Here is a 20,577-nt window from a genome sequence, read left to right on the forward strand (position 1 = left end):
AGACGATGAAAGAGAGAAGAACCGGGAGCGTCTACCTGCAGCTCATCCCAGAAAACACTTCTAACGAGAAAACCCAACATCTGAGGGCAGCAGGCCCTTCAGAGGAGCAGCTCGTCAATACGGATCACACACACACACACACACACACACACACACACACACACACACACACACACACACACACACACACACACACACACACCCTGCAGTCGTGCAGGGCGACGGCGGTGCAGCCGTGCGGAGCTCTGCAGGTGCTGGGGCTCGCTCCCCACCCGGGTCGGGCGGGGGCAGCGGCCGGGGTCCCGGGGTCCGACAGGAGAAGCCGGCGCTCATTAAAGAGCGACCCGCGGCTGAACTCCCGGCGTTTTGCGCACGTGGCGCTCGCTCCCGTCCACGCGGGCGTTCCCGCTCTAATTAAACACACGAGAGTCGTGTTGTTGTGAAACAGGAACTTTGTTCCGTGTGAAAACACTGGAAGGTGAGTGTGATTCTGTTTTGGCGTCCGTCCAGGCCGTCCTCAGCCCGACCAGCATTATAGCAGCGTTACCGGATTTACATTAACTGAAAGGATAACGTTGTTAGCTGTCATTAAATCTCTGGCTGCTCCACATGAAGTACATTGGAAAAAGATATTCTAACTTTGATTTTATTGATAAATGAAAGTATATTGGTTTTTTTAGCCAAGGTTTAAAAAGATTACTTAAAGGAGGGGTATTATACAAAATCCACTTTTTTGAGCTTTAGTGTCATTTCCCCTTCAAAAAGACGGGTGGAGTTGCTTCCTGAACCATTCACACATATTAGAGCAATCCCTGAATCTCCCCCTGGCAGCCATGTTGAGAGCTCATGCACAGCTCCGCCCATAATGCACAGCCCCGCCCATAATGCGCAGCCCCGTCCATAATGCACAGCTCTGCCCGTAATGCACAGCTCCCCCCATAATGCACAGCCCCACCCATAATGCACAGCTCCACCCATAATGCACAGCCCCACCCATAAGGCACAGCTCCACCCATAATGCACAGCCCCACCCATAATGCACAGCTCCACCCATAATGCACAGCTCCGCCCCAGCTCTGACATAGTCTGCGCAGCTCCTCCTGCACAGCTCGCGCTCCCCCGCCCCTGAATACACGCTCTGAGGGGGGCGTGTCTCTAAGCTGAGGAGCTTCTTAAAGAGACAGGGACTCATTTCCAGTGGTTTGAGGCAGCCTGATGCAGAGGAACATTTGATTTAAGTTGTTTTTGACACATGCAGCTTTCACCATCCAACTTTGGGCAAAGCTGTTGCTTGAGTGTGCTGTAGATTGATACTGAAGGGCTAAAAAACATGTAATCCCCCTCCTTTAAGTGCTTTTACTATAGTTAATTTGGATCGATCAGCTTTAACTCTCTTTGGTCACATTGTGAATACACACACACACACCTTTTCATTTTTGTCTTTAAACAGAGCTGTGTGTGCTGGATGAGGTTGTATCTCATCTGATCTGAGATCAGTCTGACACACACTGCATCCCTTCACCACTGTGAATGATTAACTTCTGATTTCACGTTATTTGTGGTGAAAGAGCTGCTGATGTCCATGTTTCCAGGTAACCTGCTCTCTCTCCCACTCTCTCCCTCTCTCGCCCCTCCCCTCCTGACATGGAGAATGTAGCAGCATGTTCTGGATGAAATAATTCATGACATATCAGTGCAGCGTGTGTGTTGGGTGCTGAGAATAGCAGAATGGCTGGTGGCGGCGAGTGACCCAGTCATGACTAAGGCTGGGAGAGATTCCAAAAGAGTACAAAACACGCTCAATTTTTAATCCCTGCAAGGAGCTGAGAGGAGGAGGAGGAGGGAGGGGGTTCCGAGCCGCTTCAGGTCGAGTGTTAAAGCTCCCTCCCACACACACACACACACACACACACACACACACACACACACACACACACACACACACACACACACACACTCCTCCCCTCCTGCGCCTTCATCTCTCCAGGTGTTTATGTTTCAATCAAAGCAGCCAGAGCGGCGTGACCGGCGCTTTCTGCGTGACTAGCGGAGCCGCGGCCGCCGCCATCCTTCAGTGCTTTAGGAATCGACCATAAAAGCAGCGCTCCGGCGCCCCCCGCCCCCCTGGACTCCCCGTGCCCGCCCCGGCCTCCGGTCCGGCTCTGCAGAGGGGAACTTCAGGATAGATCCGTCACCGTCGCCCCGTGGAGGCGTGGACGTCGACCTCTGTCTGTTTGCTTCGGCTCTCTCGGCGGCCGTCATGCAGAAGACGAAGACAGTCCGCCGCTCGCTCTCTAGACCGAATTCTACTGTTTCTCATGTGGATTCATTAACAAATCTGCAAAAACTGATATGATAGGAGGAGGTCGTGTCTTGTCCCGCCTCCTCTGAGCTCCTGCTCCAGAATGTTACGTACATATCCTGTCCCTGGATGCTGATCTGACCAGAGCTGACCACTCCCATCTCAGGGAAATATCATGGCTTGTATTTTTATTTTTATTTTTTTTCGCAGGAACAGGAACATTGCGGACACAGAGTGCCAGTAATTACATGTCATTATGCAATCTCTGGAAAGAACGGTCTCACTTCAAGCCTTCACAGCAGTTATCTTTCTGAAAAGTACCAGAGTGATGGTTTTCTCCATCATCCAGCCTGCAGCTAAAGCAGTGGGCTCTTCTAAAAGTGGAATTTCAGACCTGAGATCTGACACAGTTAAAACACCTTCAAGAGCTTGATCGTGGCTGAAAATCCGCCTGCTTCAAGAAACCGTGAGTTTATCAAGCGGTCTGGAGTCCGGCTTCGTTCAGAACACACACCGGCTCTGCTGAGCCTGGACCCTGTTCTGGACGTTTCCCCGAGCCGGGGGACTTAATGGAAGAATCACCTGGCCTTGGAAAGAGGAAAGAGCAGGAAGGTCCGAGAAAAACGCTGTTTACTTCCTGGAGACGTCACTACGTCACGGCCGCCTCGTCCAATCAGAACGCTCGTTTTTCAGCCTTTGGGATGTGCTCATTGGCCACACGTCCTGCAGCACCAGTCAGGGTTCTAACATGATACACCTGGCAGTAAATCCAGAAGAGCTCGGTCGGGATTTGGCAGTGGACGTAAATTATGTTTTAACCATGATGGCGGCGCTAAAGAGAGAAAATGCTCCTGTTCCGAGCTTCGTGTCGAGCCCGGTCCAGGCCGCCGCTCATTCCTGATGCTGGCTCGTTGGTATTGACGGCGCCGGGGCGGAATCAGACCTCAGAGGACGGCGAGGAGCCTGGCTCTCCACTCAGCCCTGCTTCATGTGTGTATTCACCAAGAAACAAGAACCCTCCGAGCCCCGGGCTGCCGAGAGGCTGGCCGTGCCACTTTGTTTCCATGGCGATGCTGATGAGCTGGATGGGTGGAGGGAGGAGGGTGGAGGTGGAGGGTGGAGGGAGGAGGGACCTCTGCAGTCTTCAAGTCAGGTCTGGGCACTTTAACAATTCATAGAAGTCTTGAAATCAATCTGAGCTCAGGAGATTTAATAAATCTCTCTCTCCCACTCTCCGTGAGAGCGAGCGAGCGAGCGAGCGGGCGAGCGAGAGAATGAGGTGGAAAAACAGACGGCGTCAGGGGTAATGCTCATATTGGCTGACACAAGGGAAAAGCAGCTTTTAAAGCGTTTAGCTTTAATTTCATTCAGGAGTGACATAATTGATTTTAATGAGATGTTTATAGAGTGAAGTGCCGGTGTTGCTAAATCATGTGCGAGTCTGCCTGACGGGTACTTGTGAGGCTCGCACCGGGGAGAAGGCAGACCTGGGCTGCCAGAACTCCTCCAGCAGGCCCCCGCTCCCCCGCTGAATACATTAACGCCGCCTCTTTTAATTAACGCCATATTTAATTCATGAAAGACTTTGTAGAACTTTGACTGAAAGGCTTCAGCCTCGCCGTCTCTGTGTGGATTTAATACGTTCAAACACTGCTGAGCGCCGCCGGCCGGAGCGCCGCCGGCCGGGGCGCCGCCGGCCGGGGCGCCGCCCGCCGGTGCGATGCCCGCCGGGTTCTCTTGTTTGCAGGATGTTCTCCCTCTGCCGGGTTCCGTCCAGGTTCTGCCTTCATGCTGCTATTAAAAGACCTGCGGGGGCGACCGCCGCTCCGCTGGAGGACCAGTTGTCTCTCCATCGCTCGGTTGCAGGTTCAGTTCTCCATCTCCACCCGTCGACATGCCAGAGTGTCCTCGAGCAAAGCTCTGAGCTCCAAATTGACCTTTGGCTAAGCCCCGCCCCCAGATGCAAAGGAACCAATCACATTCAGTGTAAAACTCCAGAGAGGACCGGTGGCCACACCTCGGTTGTTTCCTGGTCCTGTTTTGTCTGTTTTTCTTTCCCCTCTTTTCTTTCTTCTCCTTCCATCTCTCTCTCTCTCTCTCTCTCTCTGTCTCTCTCTCTCTGTATATATATATATATATATATTTTTTTTTTATTTTTTTTTTCTTTTCGGTTTTTGTGCTTTTGACTTCTGGACTCTTGTCCAGGGTTCGAACCCAGTGTCAGGTCCCGGTGACACAACCAACAGCAGTGAAAGGTCACACTAGCTGCTGAAGCTAACGATCCAACAGGCTAAGCTGATCCCCAAACAGCTCCGGCAGGCTGCTGTGAAGCTCACGTGGTTCAATCTGTGAAACTGAAAACATCCAGAATACTCTCATTAATAATAACATGTAAACATGATTAGCATCACAGCATTGCTAACAGCGCTAGCATATTAGCTTTAGCGTGTTGGCGCTAGCTTTAGTGGTGCTAGCGTAATGTGTGTAATGTGTTGCTGTTTTCCGGGGTTCTGATTGGCTGGGCTGGCTTTGTGCTTCTGGTCACACCGCCCCCTGCTGGCCTGTCCTGCTCACTGCACGTCTAACAGGCTTGTCATGCTGGTTTGTGGGAACAAAGACGAATTTTTAAAAAAACGCAGAGCGAAATATGTTTTTGTAAATACCGAAATCCAAAGTCCCTCCCAGCGAGAGTCGATATTTTCGATAACACGTAGATTTAAATGTCTTCCTGGATGCAAACGTTCAGCAGAGGTGGTTCTGTGTCTCACCCACCTCTTGGATTCTCTCCCTGCTGTCAGCTTGTCTCTGGTCATTGTGACAATAAGGTGAAAACAAAGACACGGGCATGTTGAGCACACGGATCCCTGACAGCCAGAGATCCTCCGGGATCAGTAGAACAAGCGGTCCGACCCTGGCGAGAGAGACCAGAACGCCGCCGCCAGCCAGTCTCGATCACATCCTTCATGTCACCATTGTTTGACACCTTTATCCGCTACACAATCCCACATATTGGTGTAATCCCCCTCCCCGCACGCAGGCTCCACTGCCTGGTTTTGACACCCACATAGCAATAAATTCACACTCCCTTTTGCTTCAACACCTTCTCCTAACACAGATTATTAATACCTCACACTCCCCCGGGCTCGCGCCGAACCGCGCTCCACATTCCTGGAAGGAGAGCTCATTGACTGTGATTGATTCGGAAACATCTCTGGATATCTCCCAGTTTACACACACACACACTCACACACACACTCGCTCACAGCAGAGCCACAGTGGCGTGTTAAGCTGCCACGTTGCCGATGCTCAATCAGGACTGAAATGGGGAGAAATGACAGGTTCGGGAGTGTTTCTTTCCGGCAGGACAAAGCTTTCTCAAGCACCCCAGGGCCTGATTTCCATGCAACAACTGTGGAGGGCTGTTTTGATTGCTTTTCAATCAAGCGAGACAAACACTAATTCGATTTTTTTTTTTTTTTTTTTTTTTTTTTGGGAGGAACTGCAGAATTAGGCTTCTTTGGTGGAGCGTGGATGACTGGCACTTCTCTGATAGCCCTCCCGTTTGCAGCCGCCACCACCGCTCCCACACACCAACACACACACACACACACACACACCCGGACTGAACATTTTACCAGCCGGCCTGGAGGGAAACGCGTCGGCCTGCACGGCGCTCCACCGCCCCGCCGCTCCAGGTTCCGAGGCTGGAGACACACCGGCGTCCGGCGCCGTGCGCGTGGATTTACCGAGCGGAGAGCGAGCCATTATATCCGACACATACTTCACCGCGCTGCACGCACATATTTTTACATGCATTATGTCTTTCTGAGAGGCTTTTAAGAGCTGGCGGCCGCCCTTTGTTTTGCAAATGAGCGGCGCGGTTGGACGTGCGCGCTGTTAAATCACAGTTTTATGGAGGGTGGGCTGTCCCGGGGGATTAACATGCAGAAATGTGCTCTCCGGCTATTAAGGGCCCTAAAAGTTACAATAGGTGAACAAATTATCTGATGGAAATGCTTCAAGCTTTCCACAGAAATGTGGATGAAAAAGGAGCCTGTGTTAATGCGCTGTGGCGACGGCGCGGCTGCAGCGGTTTGCGCTGCTATCACCTGTCAGGGGGAAGAGCGGTTTGACTCCACACTGATATCGTTTCTCTGGGTTTTCTTTGCATTGTGTTTACATGAGAAGCATCTCAATCACTTCTTCCCATGGAATCACCAAACAAAGAACGATATCGTACAGTTACTGGGAAAATCTGAAGCTGGTAAAACAAAGGAATTCTGCAGCATGTGAGGCGATCTGTCACTAAACAGCTGCTGAAGGCATTTTAAAGTTAACTGATCAAAGTCACGAGGGGCCAGCTGAAGAAATGTCTTTCACCATTTACTGCTTTTCCAAAATATGTTGAAGATTTACAATCCTAAAAAAAGCACAAATGTTTACTGACACTGGAGTCTCATTCTGTGCTGAACAGTAATCCACTGGCATTAATAACTCCCAGTGTTTTGCACGCTCTTGTCGACACTCCACTTTCAAGCAAACGCTCTGAATCAGGCCACATGCAGCCCAACGACGCATTAATATAGCAATAAGAAGCTCACTTTCATTGAACTATTATTATTTTTACAAGCAAACCTGAAATCTCAATAAAAGAACTGCACATTCAATAAGATCATACCTCAGTTCAGTTTACAGCTTCCAGACCACAGCGGAGTCTTATGGCACCACTTCCATCTTTAAAGACAGGAAACATGAAGCCAGAACTCACAAATATATAAACTACTTCATGTTATCATGAGAATAACTTGTCAAATTCCAGAGGGGATCTTTGGTGTCGACACATTTCTGCATCTGTGCAGTGATCCACCTCCACAGCGCCCCCGGTGGTCAGATCAATATGCTGCCGTCTTTTCATCCCGGGCAGGATGGGACGTGTTATTTCGCTTCAGTGCTTCTTGTTAATTGAGCAGCGTCCACATGTGTGACGTCTGCCTTTTTCACACTGAAGGGAATCATTACCGGGACAGACGTGAGGCTTTGTTTTAAAATTCTATTTGTCAGTTTATGAAACTCAGCACCGGTGAGAATGTCTTCTCCCACACCAGAAGAAGATAGCGTCTGCTAGCTTTTCACCCTTGAGTGTTCGTTCCTGTACGTATGGAGATAAACGTGCTGAAGCGCCTCCTGTCTCTGTCGTCTGCATGTTAAGGTACCGATCAGATGTCGTTTTCTCCTCATCAGAGACAAACTGCTGCCGTTTGGCAGACATGCCGCCTTTAGGCTTCCCTGATGTATTTCCTCTGATTAGACTCAAAGCAGACTCGTTCTGAGCAGAGAACGGACGTGAGTCATTTCTACTTTATTTCTAAAGTGTGTTTAACTGTACTGACTTGGTGAAGTTTATTTCTTTCATAAATTCTTTGAGTTTCTTTACCTTTATGTTTGTAATCCTCTGTGTTGGGATGACCTGCTGTGATTGAAGACTCTTGATCTGAATCATTTATCACACGAGAAAAGTGGGAAAAAGTTGAAGGCAGATGAATAACTCGTCAGTCACGTCACTTTGATGTGTTTGTGTTGAAGTATGTTGGAAAGTACATTTTTGAATGACTCATCCATTTTTTTTTTATTTAGTTTTAAATGACTGAATGGGAATCTTTTTTTCTTTTTTTTTGTAAGAGAAACTTGAGAAATTGAAAGCCTGTCTGTTTTGGACCCACTTGGTTGGTTCCTGTTTTGAGTTGAACATCGTCACCAGTGTTTTTGTATTATAGCTTCATTTTGTATTACAGTTTCATGCGATCAGTGGAAGTTGAGTGGTTATCAGCATGCTGGCTGCTGGGAAATGGTCTGAGCTCCTCGGTGCACAGCTGGAGCTCTCCTGAAGTGAACCTGGAGCTGGTTCACCCATCGCTGGAAGTTCAGCCTCCAGACTCGGGGAAAGAAGCTCCACTGAGCGGCTCGGAGAACAAAGTCTTGTGCTGGACTAACAGCTCTTTAAGATAAGATGAAGCCTGGTTATTAAGGAATCTAATCTCCCCGGCTCGATCCCCGCTCGGCTCGGCTGGAGGCTTTCTGAAGAATCGCTGCTCTCTGATTATAAAGAATTTCAATCGCCCAGTAATGAAAGAACTTCACTTTTTATTTAGTTATTTGATGAGAGTGAAGTGTTCACACCTCTATTCCACCGCAGTGGAAAAGCTTTTTCAGCTGCTGCTCTGCATGGTATCGTCTGTAAAGTAAAAAACACAGCCGGACCAGCGTCTCACTCAGCTTCCAGGAGTCTGCAGACACATTACCAGTCTTCATTTTTCACATTCATACTTTTAAACACAGCCTAATCTGTCCTCAGGAGCGTCATCAGGTATTCCTGCTGGTGTCTGTAGCATGAAAGATGCAGCTCCATACATCCGGCTCTGATTCAGCCATCAGGATAATTGATATTTCTCTGATTGTGCACAGATCCGCGCTGTCGGGCGGCGCTCGTCTGCCGCGCCGCGCTCCATGCTAATGCCCTGCTGTTTCCTCACCCAGCCTCTGTCTCTCTTTCTTTTTGTGGATTCCCCGTTGCAGACGGACGCCGCGCTGATGTACGATGCCGTGCACGTGGTGGCCGTGGCTGTGCAGCAGTCTCAGCAGATCACCGTCAGCTCATTGCAGTGCAACCGACACAAGCCCTGGCGCTTCGGGAACCGCTTCATGGCCCTCATCAAAGAGGTAGACGCATGTGTACCTGCTGCTACACCCCACCACACACACACACACACACACACACACACACACACACACACACACACACACACACCCGTCCCGGCGACCCTCCTCCACACAGAAAACACATGCTCCCAGGGAGGACGGCAGAGCAGAATGTAAATCAGGCCGATGCAGCTGCGCTGACGGGGGACTGTGAATAAATCGGAATGATTTATCAGTGTATTTATTTATATGGAAATCATTTTTCCAGCCTATGTACATATGAACTCCCCCCGAGAGAGAGGGGTGGCCATCTTGAGCCTCCTCTTTGTGTTTCAGCAGTAATCACCCATGCAGAAACAAGAAAACACAGCATTAGCTACATTTTGGGTAATTGCCCTCCGGTTCGCAGCGTCGCCGAAGCCGCAGCATCTAATCCACAGCGCTCTGCGTGCGGAGAGGGCCCGGGGATTAGGAAACCTATATTTAGGGCTCTCAAACCCTCTAGTCCCCTTTAGTTTGCAGAGATCATGGGAAGACTGCTCAGAATTAAAGTGCACAGAGAGTGAGCGAGCTGACAAGCCCAGATTGAACCACACAGATTTGGATGTATTTATATTAAGCGCAGAGTTTTTTTTTTTTTTTTTTTTCACCATGCAAATCTCATCTCTTCATCCCGGCCCTCCCATCACTTCCTCTCTTCTTTCCATCTGCTGCTTTTCGGGGGGCTGCTTGCTTTTTGTGCTCCGACTGGAAGCTCTCTAAGCCTATAGAGTCGCGCAGGAGGATGCCAGCAGTTAGGAGCTGAATGGCTTCGGCTCAGAGCAGTCAGTGGGAACACTTGAGGGGCGGCGGTGAACTCTACACGGAGCGGGTCTCATCATGTGTCCTGAGCTTTCAGCAGCCTTACAGGAGCACGGCTGAAGCCTGATCTGACCTCTAGCCGTGCATTCACAACCCTGACCGGCCAGAGAGGTTTCATGTTCAGCAGCGTTTTACAAATGGCAGCTGTCCACAAGGAAATGGCAGAAAACCAGGAAAAAAGGTGCAGTTTGCACGTGAGGCTGCTGGTTGCTGCTGTGTTGTTTGCAGTTCAACCACCCACATGTATGAACACAGAGAAGAGCAGGAGAAACACACTGGAGCACCTTGAAACAGTCTTTCACTAGGTGGGTTACATGGACCAAACTTAATCTCAGTAATGTCAATCAGATTTCACTAGTGCCATTTAAATAATTTAATCCAATCATATTTTCCCCATTCAATTGAAATTCTGATCTTATCAGAAGGGGTGGTAAGATCCCCACGATAAGCGTCCCATAGGAGGAGCCCCTCTGATGAAGCCAGCTCTGGAATTGTGTGTGCAAGTCACAACTTGTAAACATCCCAGTGCAGAGCATCATGGGATTGATCAACTGAACTTAATAGAGTCTCCTCCTGGCAGATATAAAATGGCACAATCTCCAGATTACTTTATTGATTGTTCATGTAAAGAAGCCGATCAGATCCTCTAATCAGAAAAAAAAATCAATCTGATCAACATGAAAGTGAGCATGTAAACACAGTGTGTCTGCACTTATGCAGACGACAGTGTGGTAAATGTACAGAGCCATTACTCTGGGATCTGACCTTATTCGTGTTGTCAGTGTCTCGTCGTGAAGAAAAGCCGTTTTCAGTTTTCTATTTCAGCCAGAGATGAAGACCAGTGGCCGTGGAAAAAGTGTTTTCTCAGTGACTGCAACACAAAAAGCCCAAATGAAACAGAAGTTCGCTGTTTTCACTTTGCAGCATTTTTAACAGGACCTCAGTGTGTCCATTTATGGACGTGTGAACGTTTACAACAAACAAAAAGACGAGGAAAGTAGTCCGTTTCCAGTCCAAGTGTAGATGTCTGCCAAACACACCTTAGAGCTGTGAGCAGACCTCAGATATTATAGACTCGATGTTATAGCTTTCAGAGCCGCTCCTCACTGTGAGAATTCCTGCTGCTGTGACTCCTCTTCACATTCGTATCGGCTGGCGCCGAGTTCCTCTGATAAAACTTTCATTGTGTTGCTTTGTGAGCTTTGCTGTGGAACTAAAAGCAGCCAGTCTCTCGTTCAGTACACCTATGAAGAAAAAACATCAATCCGAAGAGTTTAAATGAAATTTTAGAAAATAATAATAATAATTCAGAGCAGGACAATGTGCACAGACACTGTGTTCCAGAAAGCATTCTCTCGCCTGCCTTCTCCTGAAGGAAGGGTTTCCGCAGGCTTTAGGAGTGTGTTCATGGGAATTTCGGGCCATTAGTGAGGCCAGACCCTGATGTGGGAGGAGCAGACCTGGCTCCAGTCTCTGTTCTGTCAGGTTAAGGTCTGGACTCTGTGTAGGACTAAAATCCTGACGTTCTGCTTGACGCAGCTGAAAACCCTCCATGAAGCTCGACCCGCTGTTCTGGAGTTAGCCTGAAGATCTCATGGCGTCTGTTGCTTTTTATACACCTGTGGCCCTGGAAGCGACTGGAATACCTGAAATCAGCGACGTGGAGATCTGAACAAATACGTTCACCAATAAAGTGTATAAATGATTAAAAAAAAGAAAGAAGAATTTTTTTAAAAATTGCGGGGAGAATAAATTTGATGTCAGAAAGCTCAATAAAACTGAAGGGAAAACACAGTGAAATAAAGTCGGACATATGATGTGGCTTCAACAGCTGACCATCCATCCACCCCGTGCTCCTCCTCCTCCTCCTCCTCCTCTTCCTCTTCCTCCTCCTCCTCCTCTTCCTCTTCCTCCTCCTCCTCCTCCTCCTCCTCCTCCTCTCTCTTCCTCCTCCTCCTCCTCTTCCTCCTCCTCCTCCTCCTCCTCCTCCTCCTCCTCCTCTTCCTCCTCCTCCTCCTCCTCCTCCTCCTCCTCCTCCTCTTTCTATTCAAGCACAACTCCAAACCATAACTCTTGTTTTCATTCTATTGTTGCTTTTGCCTGTTTCTGTCTTTACATACAGCCGCATTTATTTAAATCTTGAAAAAAAAAAAGCAAAAATATGTTTAGGAAACTCAGTTGAGATGAGTTCGTCAGATTCCAGTTCCCATCAGCCCCTCTGAGCAGACCCGGGTGGTGTGAAGCTCCGGAGGCGAGCTGCGTGGCTCGCCGCCGTGCATTAGCCATTCATTGCTCTCAGCTTTGATCAGGAGCTCTGCGGCGGCTCGCGCCTCTCGCTCCTCAGCACTTGAACCGCGGGGTCGCTCAGCTGTGTGCATCCAACAATTGCTTTTCAGGGGTTACGCCGTCGGCTACAGGAAACAAAGGAAAAAAGAAAATAAACACAAAAAAGCCAGTGTGCTGAATTTATCGTGACTTGCCGGAGTGAAGTCAGCCGCTCTCAAGTCAAGGTCACCCTGAGCCTGTGATACGGCGGGATGCTGAGCTTCATGTTCCTGCTTTTACATCCCGCTTCTCCCAACATCGTCATCTGGAACCAGGCTTTTTCTCTGACATGCCCTTTTTCCTTTTTTTTTAATCCGAGCACAAAGGAGAGATGATATGACACCCATGCAGAGCAGAAAGGTCTGGTTTAAAAGTGCAGCGAGAGATTAGTCTGCCTGCAGCGGCAAACCGCCGCCCGGTGAGACGCTGTGCTCAGAGTTTTCCTCCTCTGGGGCGAGAAAAAAGCTTTTTTTTTTTCCCAGAAGAATGACCTTCAGTGTTCATGGAGAATTGTCCTGAGGACGGCAGTCTGAGCTGGATCACCAGCCAAGCAGAGCGGCGCGCTCGCCCTGCAACCCACGGCTGCTGAAAGGCACACACACACACACACACACACACACACACACACACACACAAACACAACTGCACATTTCCCCTCAGAACAACGCCATGGGCTCCTAGTGACGAGATGTTCAGCCTGTGTGGAGGAGCAGAGGCAGGTTTTCCTCTGGATATGTCCCTGAGCAGTCCGACCCGACCTGCAGGTTGGTGTGACAGTCGCTCCCTCCTGATACACTAATCCTAATTCATGATAATCTGCAGTGGAGTAGCACATCCTGGTGTCTGAACAGCGCTGCTGTCAATGGAGAGGCACTCAGACACTGAGTCAAAGCGCTATGACAAATGCTTCGGAGCGGCGGAGTGAGTAACTTTCAGATCTGCGACTCCCACTCATCCGACTAAAGATAGGCCCCGAAGTCCCCGGCTTCCAGCCGCCGCGGCGCTCTGATGATTCGCCGTGCCTGAGCAGAAAGCCTTCCCCGCTCTGAGCCACTTTCATGCTACATTGTATGCTATCACACCCTTAAATATCTGTAAAGATTGGGTAATTGCTTCCCCACTGTTCCCGATGCAGCCTCAGAGTGAGGAGGCACCTTGATGCCGGGAAGACTGTGCAAACAGAGACCGAGTGGGGAAAAGGGAGAACTGTGGCTTTTCCTCAAACACCGACACCAGACAGTGGCGGCGCAGTCAGCTGAGCGTCTCTGCCTGTGTCTCTCTCTAGGCTCACTGGGACGGCCTGACCGGGAGGATCACCTTCAACCGCACCAACGGCCTGAGAACCGACTTCGACCTGGACGTCATCAGCCTGAAGGAGGAGGGGCTGGAGAAGGTGTGTGTCCTCCGTCCTTTCTGTACAGTTCCTGGATGTTCAGAAGGACAGATATCGTTTCATGACGGTGAAAGCGTGGTATGAGGGGATGTGTGGTGCTGAAAACCAGGCAGTGCAGTGGAGCTGTCGTTAGCATCCGACCAGTCAGTCATGTAATGCAGAAACGTGGCTTTTCCCAAATGCTGCTTGGAGAAAAATGACTGTTTCATGCCTGAGCAAAAAGAAATGCTGCACTCTCCTCGGTACTGATCCTGGAGGGAGGAGGTTCTGCAGATTTCGCAGATGATCGATTCCCTGCTGCAGACGACGGCTTCAGACAGCTGTGTGGTTCCAGAAGGTTTCAGAGCTTTTCTGAGACTCAGCAGTCTGCGGTGGCCCTCCAGCTCCAGACGGGTGTCTCTCAGGCCGAGCAGCTGGATTTCAGACCAGCAGCAGCAGCATTTCAGAGGTTGGAGAAGGGTTCAATCCAGCAATGATCACGGTGGCACAGTGCAGGTTTTCATGGCTGCTGCCTGTGCACCGCCAGTCCTCTCCAGTGTCTGTCTGACCTGGTTGCCAGGAGGTTTGCGACGCAGCCACAAAGCCTTGTTAAGAGCAATATTCTGTAAATGAAAATAAATTGGATTCATCCGTCCAGGGAGTGTGCGAGGATCGACCCGGCTGTCAGCAGTCTCCCAGGAACTTTACCAAAAGTTTAACATCGGTTCAAAGCAAATGTTGAAGGCTGATTTTACATTTTGTTATGAGGTTCAGGTTTAAAATGAGAGTTTGTGACACGTAAGAAAGAACCAGATTGAAATTCAGCACTACGTATTAGTGAAACACCCCGAGCCGCCAGGCCGCACTCAAATGTCACATTTAAATTATGAATATTTTTATCCAAAATGACACCCAGTCTGCATTTTGACAGGCAGCATCGAAGTGGACTTTTAATGAGCATGTTGAAGACAGATTTTATTAATTGAACATTTGATAGCATATTGAAATGAGTGTGTTTTATCAGATGCGGGACACCTTTCACGCTCCCTGTCAGTGAGCTGGATAGCTTGTCACTGACTTTACCAAAGTGGCACAAAGATTCTGAAAAAATGTGTTCAGAGTCAAGCAGTTCTGGTTCCTTTAGTCTGGACGAACCAGGTGCTTTTGTTCATTGTCAGATGAAATAGATGCTGTTTTGTAAAGAAAATACATCTGTGAATGAAACAGTCTGCTGTGAAGTACCACAGTACAGTAACATTACTACTTTTTCACGATTTTGAAACAGTCATTTGGACAAGTAAACCTTCAAGCGTTTTTATTCATCACTTTGTTCATGACTGAAAGAGTCGCACAGCTGCTGTCTCTTTCCATCCCATTCACTTAACTTTTTCTCGGAACCAAGATCATGTTACAAGTGAGAACACATTGTTTTTGTGTGTTTCCATAGCAACAGCAGAAATCCAGAAAACCATGTGGTGGCACGCCAGGCCGCCAGGTGGCGCTGCAGCTTGTTTTCATAATAAGAATACTCACACGTGCACGCAGAGAGCGACAGGCTGTCCATGGCTTTCATGAGGACAGAGCATGAACTGGATGCTAATGGCGGAGATTCTCACCCTGCAAACAACCAGATTAATAAACTGGAATCCAGACTGGGAGTCTCCCGCTCTGCCGGCCGCCGGGTTTATCACTCCAGCATGAGCAGAGCAACCAGAGAAGTTCCACCTTACAGCCAGCTGTCGAAAAGTTGTTTATTTAGAGGCTCCGAGCCCTGTTGTCCTGTAAACAGACACCCAGAATGCTGCCAAGGTCTTTTATTTTTAAATTCAGACAGAAACATGAAAGTGAGCAGCATCATTAGCATCATTAGCATTAGCATTAGCATTAGCACTAGCCTCCACAGCGGCTGAAGCTGATGGGTGTAGAGCAGAGGTCGACTCCGTCGCCACCTTTCAGCCCTTCTGGTCTGGAACACAGCAGCTCACTCTAAAAGCTGTGTACGTTTATATTTCTAATGTTTTGTTTCACAATAGAAACTCCAGTTGAAAAGCGTGACACTAATATCAGAACTACTAGTCTTTTTTATTTGAAAGTTTATAATGAATTGATCTTAATCAGACTAGTGGAATCAGACTGAGAGCAGAAACGTGGTCCCTGCAGCAGTTCATTCTCCTCCCTGTCCTGCCAGCTTCACCCCTCACTGTGAAATCACACTATATGAACGTTTTTACACACCAGTGTGACAAGTTAATGTTTCCTTCTCTGTTTCCTTTCTGAGAGCACAGCTGGTGATATATATCCCAGATCTGATTGCAGCCATATCCCCATGCGACTCCAGAAGCGTCAGATTGAATGTGAAGGAGGATTTTAGTCTGAGCTTTTCGAGTGAATTTGACATTTTATGCGACACAAATAGCTGGTGACAGCAGACATCAGATCCATTCAGATAACAACACGCAGATTGATTTTAAAGCTTGCCAGCAACTCAAGCTGTTTCTGTTATTTTAGTCAGAGCTCTCAATAAACTGTAAAAGAAAAAAAAAAAAGAGAGGAATGGATGCATAAAGCGAAGTGTTGGAAATGTATTGCATTAGTTAGCAGTAGGGTTAGGATTAGATATAAGAGGGTCAGGTGGGGGGGGGGGGACACTGAACCGGTCCAAAAGCTAATGGAAGAAGAAAAATAGTCAAAGACAACTGCAAAGCTATCAAGACAAACATCATTAAGCCAGTTCTATGTGCACAGCACCGTCCAGACACGAGGCAGTCCACAGGGTTTTATCAAAGAATGAGAGAACTGCATTAAAGAAAGCAGTTAGGAATCTTAACCTTGAGAGATTAGGAGTATGGAATTCTTAAAAAAAATATCTCACACTCTAATCCTTTTCATTTGATTAACTTTACCCATGTGCTTTATCCATATTGGTATTTTTCGTGCCAAATCACCTGCAAATATTGCGTCCTCTGGTCAGAGGAGTCTGCACGTCACGCTGTTCCAGGCTGTTCCACACGGTTCCCTCACAAACAGTGGACTCACTTTATACGTCCAACGTAGAAATATTCCATCTCCCCAGGAACGGAGGACGCTCTCCACTGCAGCACTGTTGTTAATTTCAAGGAACAAATTTCAGCTCGATCAGTGTTCCAGTTATGATTTAAAGGGACAGACGGCATAAAGAGGAGGATATTTAAAGTAAGAGCTTTATTAACATAAAGCTAATAAAATAAGTACATCTGTTGTCTATTGGAAAGCCTGTGCAAATAGCATCATTTTAGACCCTGATTTGAAAGGAGAGAGTGTGTCAGCGGTCTTCAGACGTCCAGGAAGCTTGAGGAGCGGAGAAACTTAAACGCTGCTTCACTTTGTTTCATTTTGACTCTGAGACAAAGAGACGATGTTAGAATCGACGCATGGTTCTCAGCTAAGTTGTGCTTAATGGTGATGCTTTTAATTTCACTGAAATCTCAGACAAGAGCAGAGAAGACTTCCTTTCTTTACTTAACAGACGACGTTCAATAGTTTTCCACCTTGCAACATTATTCTGCACGCGAGGAAACAGCAAGGCGGCGCCGCGCCACTGCCGGTGGTGTTATCTGGAGCTAGCCGAGCTGCCATGCCAAGCTGATTAGCATGCTAGCATCATAAGAAGCCACCCAACATGCAGCCTGAAGCCATGAACCCGAGAACAAAGAAAGCAGCCGCATCACCAGCCTTCAGATAACCAGCACGCCACTCAGCTCGTCAATCCAACGCACACGCAGGAAGCTTCCATGCTAGCGCCGTTTAGCTGACACGGTGTTCAGCACTGAGCTCTGGAAAACCCCCGGGTGTGCTCATCTCTGTCACGCCGCACACACCCGGCCGCGCTCGCCTCCTCGTATCAATAGGTGCGCCTCTCTTTCCAGGAACGGCGTCTCTCCGGCGCTCGGCGGTCCATTTAAGATTCATGAGATTACCGGCGGGTGGAGAAGTCGCTAACTCTGCCGGTACAAACAATATTCGAGCGTGCGAGAGAAAAACACTTCACAGCCCCGCATCCTCGCCGGGCCGGCCTCTCAGCAGCTCCTGACCTCTGCTCTGCGCCGTGTGTGTGCGCCGGCACCTCCATGAATAATTTACTCCATTAATAAAAACCCCTTCAGAAGCCCTCCAGCGTCATGAAGCCGGAATTAAAGAGTTGATTTGCAATTACAAAGCCTATCGGAGGAGCGGCTGTGTCTGGGCGCGGTGTGAGATGGAGTGTTAGTGGTGGCTTGGAGTGATGCTCAGAGCGGAGGCGCTGGCTGGAGTGTTCAGAGAGCAACCTCAGGCGTAATCTGACGGCTTCGCCGTCCTCTCCGGCGGCCCCTGCGCCTCCCCTCTTCGGGCCGAGGGGTCGACCGGCATCCCGGATCGTCTCCTCCGCTGTGGGCTGGGGCTCCAGGAGGCAGGGCTCCCTGTGACGGCGCTCCGGGTTCACACGGCTGTCAGCGCCGTCCTCGGGGTTCTGAACGTTGTTCTCCGCCAGAATGGAGAGTCGGTGTTATTCTGAGTATGGAATATATCTGCACTGCAAAGCACATGTGAAGTATGGCTGCCAGCGCAGCGTGGAGGGAAAACAGCCTCACTGTGGACTAATCCACAGCATGGAGCAGAAACCACTGCTGCTGCAGGAGGAAACCGGCTGGAAGCCCGCCTGTCACTGACGCAGTACAACGTCAACGTAGGGAGGGTTTAGGGGGGGAAGTTAAGTAATAGAGTATCTTCTATCAGCTAAGTAATCTGAGTAACTTCACTGAGTAACTGACAACACGTTGATAAACCTGTCATCCATAACATGACAGATAAAACATATCAGGCAGTGGAACTGGGGTGTTCAGCTGCTTTGGAAAGGTGTTCGCTGTTTTTAAACTGTGCAGCTGTGGATTCCAAAAAAGTAGGTGCAAACTGGTGAAGTGGGTCAGTGGGTGGGGTAGGGCTGGGGAGGGGAGTCAGTGGGTGAGGTAGTGCTGGGGAGGGGAGTCAGTGGGTGGGGTAGTGCTGGGGAGGGGAGTCAGTGGGTGGGGTAGTGCTGGGGAGGGGAGTCAGTGGGTGGGGTAGAGTTACTGCAACCAGGAGACTTTGGCTCTGTCAGATATAAAGATGGACCAGAGTCTCCTCTGGTGTGGAATAAATAAAGAACTCATAAATATCATATTTCTGAAGGTCAAGTTACAGTAAGCGTCACAGTAAAGACGTTTCATGGAAACCGCTGCAGCGCTTCTGAGAAAAACCACTGCATCCACAGACAGTTAAACACAAGCGTTCAAACACTGAAAAAACAAATCCATTATTCTCCTTGTTCAGGTTGTTTAATGTTTTCCTCTGTTGTAAAACAAAAAAGCAGGAGAAATGTAAAAAAAAAAAAAGCAAAAAAAACCCCCAAAAGTCTTGTAAGTAAAACTATTCATCTCCTGAATTGAATTCCCTGCTGCAGAGGAAGTGAGCCGAGCGGTGGACGCTCGCTGTGAACCTGCGGTGGATTTTTCCCTTCAGCTCGTTTGACTCCCGGCTGTTTGCTCTGAAGGCAGAATCACGAGAATCATGTGACTTAAAGGTATTTCCTTCCACAGATCGGCACCTGGGACCCTCCCAGTGGCTTAAACATGACGGAGAACCAGAAGGGGAAGACCACCAACGTGTCCGACTCCCTGTCCAATCGGTCCCTGGTCGTCTCCACCATACTGGTACGTGCTCTCCGCAGGGAGTCCGCCGGCCGGTCTTCATTCACAGCCAGGCGTCTGCAGGCTCCCATATGGCCGTGGCCTCTATGTGTGGCAGTCCGCTGTGGAGCTGGAGACGTGTTGAGGTGGGAGTCGTTGCCTCTGTATCCAGTAGGCGGTGTTGTGAAGCCCTCCCGTGATTTACTGAATTGATTTGCTCGTCAGCATCAGAATCTCAGTTTTATATGTGGATTAACAAGTAAAGCAGGCGACTGCCTCAAGGCCTTCAAAGCACCGGGGCTGTTGTCCGGCAGTTACCTTCCTGGTCTTTTTTGTGAATATTTCAGTGAGATTCACAACACTAAAGCAGAATGAAAATGGCTAATAAGGTCCTTTGGGTGGCTGTTGTAAATCCACGGTGACTCATTAGCTTAAGATAAATCGCACAGTGAACCAAGGCCAGAGTCCTCCCACACAGCCAGCAGCAGGCCGCGGCGTGGACATGCTCGTGTGACTGTAGTTCCTGGGCAGGACTGTGTGACTGTACCTACAGGCGGAGGCAAAGGCCTCATGTGGGGGAACAAACCACCAGCATGAAATCAACATCCGTCCATCCGTCCATCCATCTGTCCGTCCGTCCGTCCTTCCATCGTGACAGTATGGTAACCTCATATATCCATGTTCATATCTTTAAAAAGTAAAATTTTCTCATTTCTGAGTGCTCAACAACAGCCAAATGTGTGGTCAGGGTCATGTCCAAAATGACTTTAACCTGCAGTTTCAATCTGAAGACGTGGAAGTTAGGATGACTGATCAGTAAAGCTTCACTGGTTTCTCATGATTCAGAGTCAGAAATGCAGAAAGTGCTGAGATGAGCTTCATCAAACATGTTATTTTTTACTTACAACCGTTGAGTTTCATACGGATTCTAATGATCCAACAGCTAACAGACAGTACTCAAAGCAGAATCAAAGCTAGATTCAGTGATCAAGTATAATATCTGTGAAAACGTCTTAATGATGCCATATCTCATAAAATGCTGCGACTCTTTGCTGCCAAGAATCTTCCAGAACAGGAAGACTTTCCCTTTTTGATGGAGGATTCTCTCCGTTGCTGTGTTCCTCCTGTAGGTAAATGATAACTCTGAATACTCCCTCCGCCTTGAGAAAAAATGAAATCGAACAGACTTACCTCTTTGTGCCATTTTGGACCAGCAACATGCAAATCAAATTCCTCAGCTCTGAATGTCTGTTTATAGTCAAATCAAATTGTAATGGTGCTTTATGTGGGACCAATTATAGAGGGCTCGAACAGCTCTCAGCCATAACAGACTCTCTCCA

The 20,577-nt window shown here is 48.7% G+C and overlaps 1 protein-coding gene across 4 annotated transcripts in view; it reads left to right on the plus strand.

Moving 5' to 3' along the window:
• grik2 (glutamate receptor, ionotropic, kainate 2) overlaps positions 1–20,577 on the plus strand; it is a 255,945-nt gene that overhangs the window by 132,470 nt on the left and 102,898 nt on the right. For all 4 annotated transcript variants that reach the window (XM_030101914.1, XM_030101916.1, XM_030101917.1 and 1 more), the window contains 3 exons: positions 8,876–9,019; positions 13,470–13,577; positions 19,148–19,261. In XM_030101914.1, coding sequence (XP_029957774.1) covers positions 8,876–9,019; positions 13,470–13,577; positions 19,148–19,261 — 366 coding nt within the window. The remainder of the gene's footprint in view (positions 1–8,875; positions 9,020–13,469; positions 13,578–19,147; positions 19,262–20,577) is intronic.

The sequence above is a fragment of the Salarias fasciatus genome, chromosome 11 (assembly GCF_902148845.1).
Source record: "Salarias fasciatus chromosome 11, fSalaFa1.1, whole genome shotgun sequence".
NCBI lineage: Eukaryota > Metazoa > Chordata > Actinopteri > Blenniiformes > Blenniidae > Salarias > Salarias fasciatus.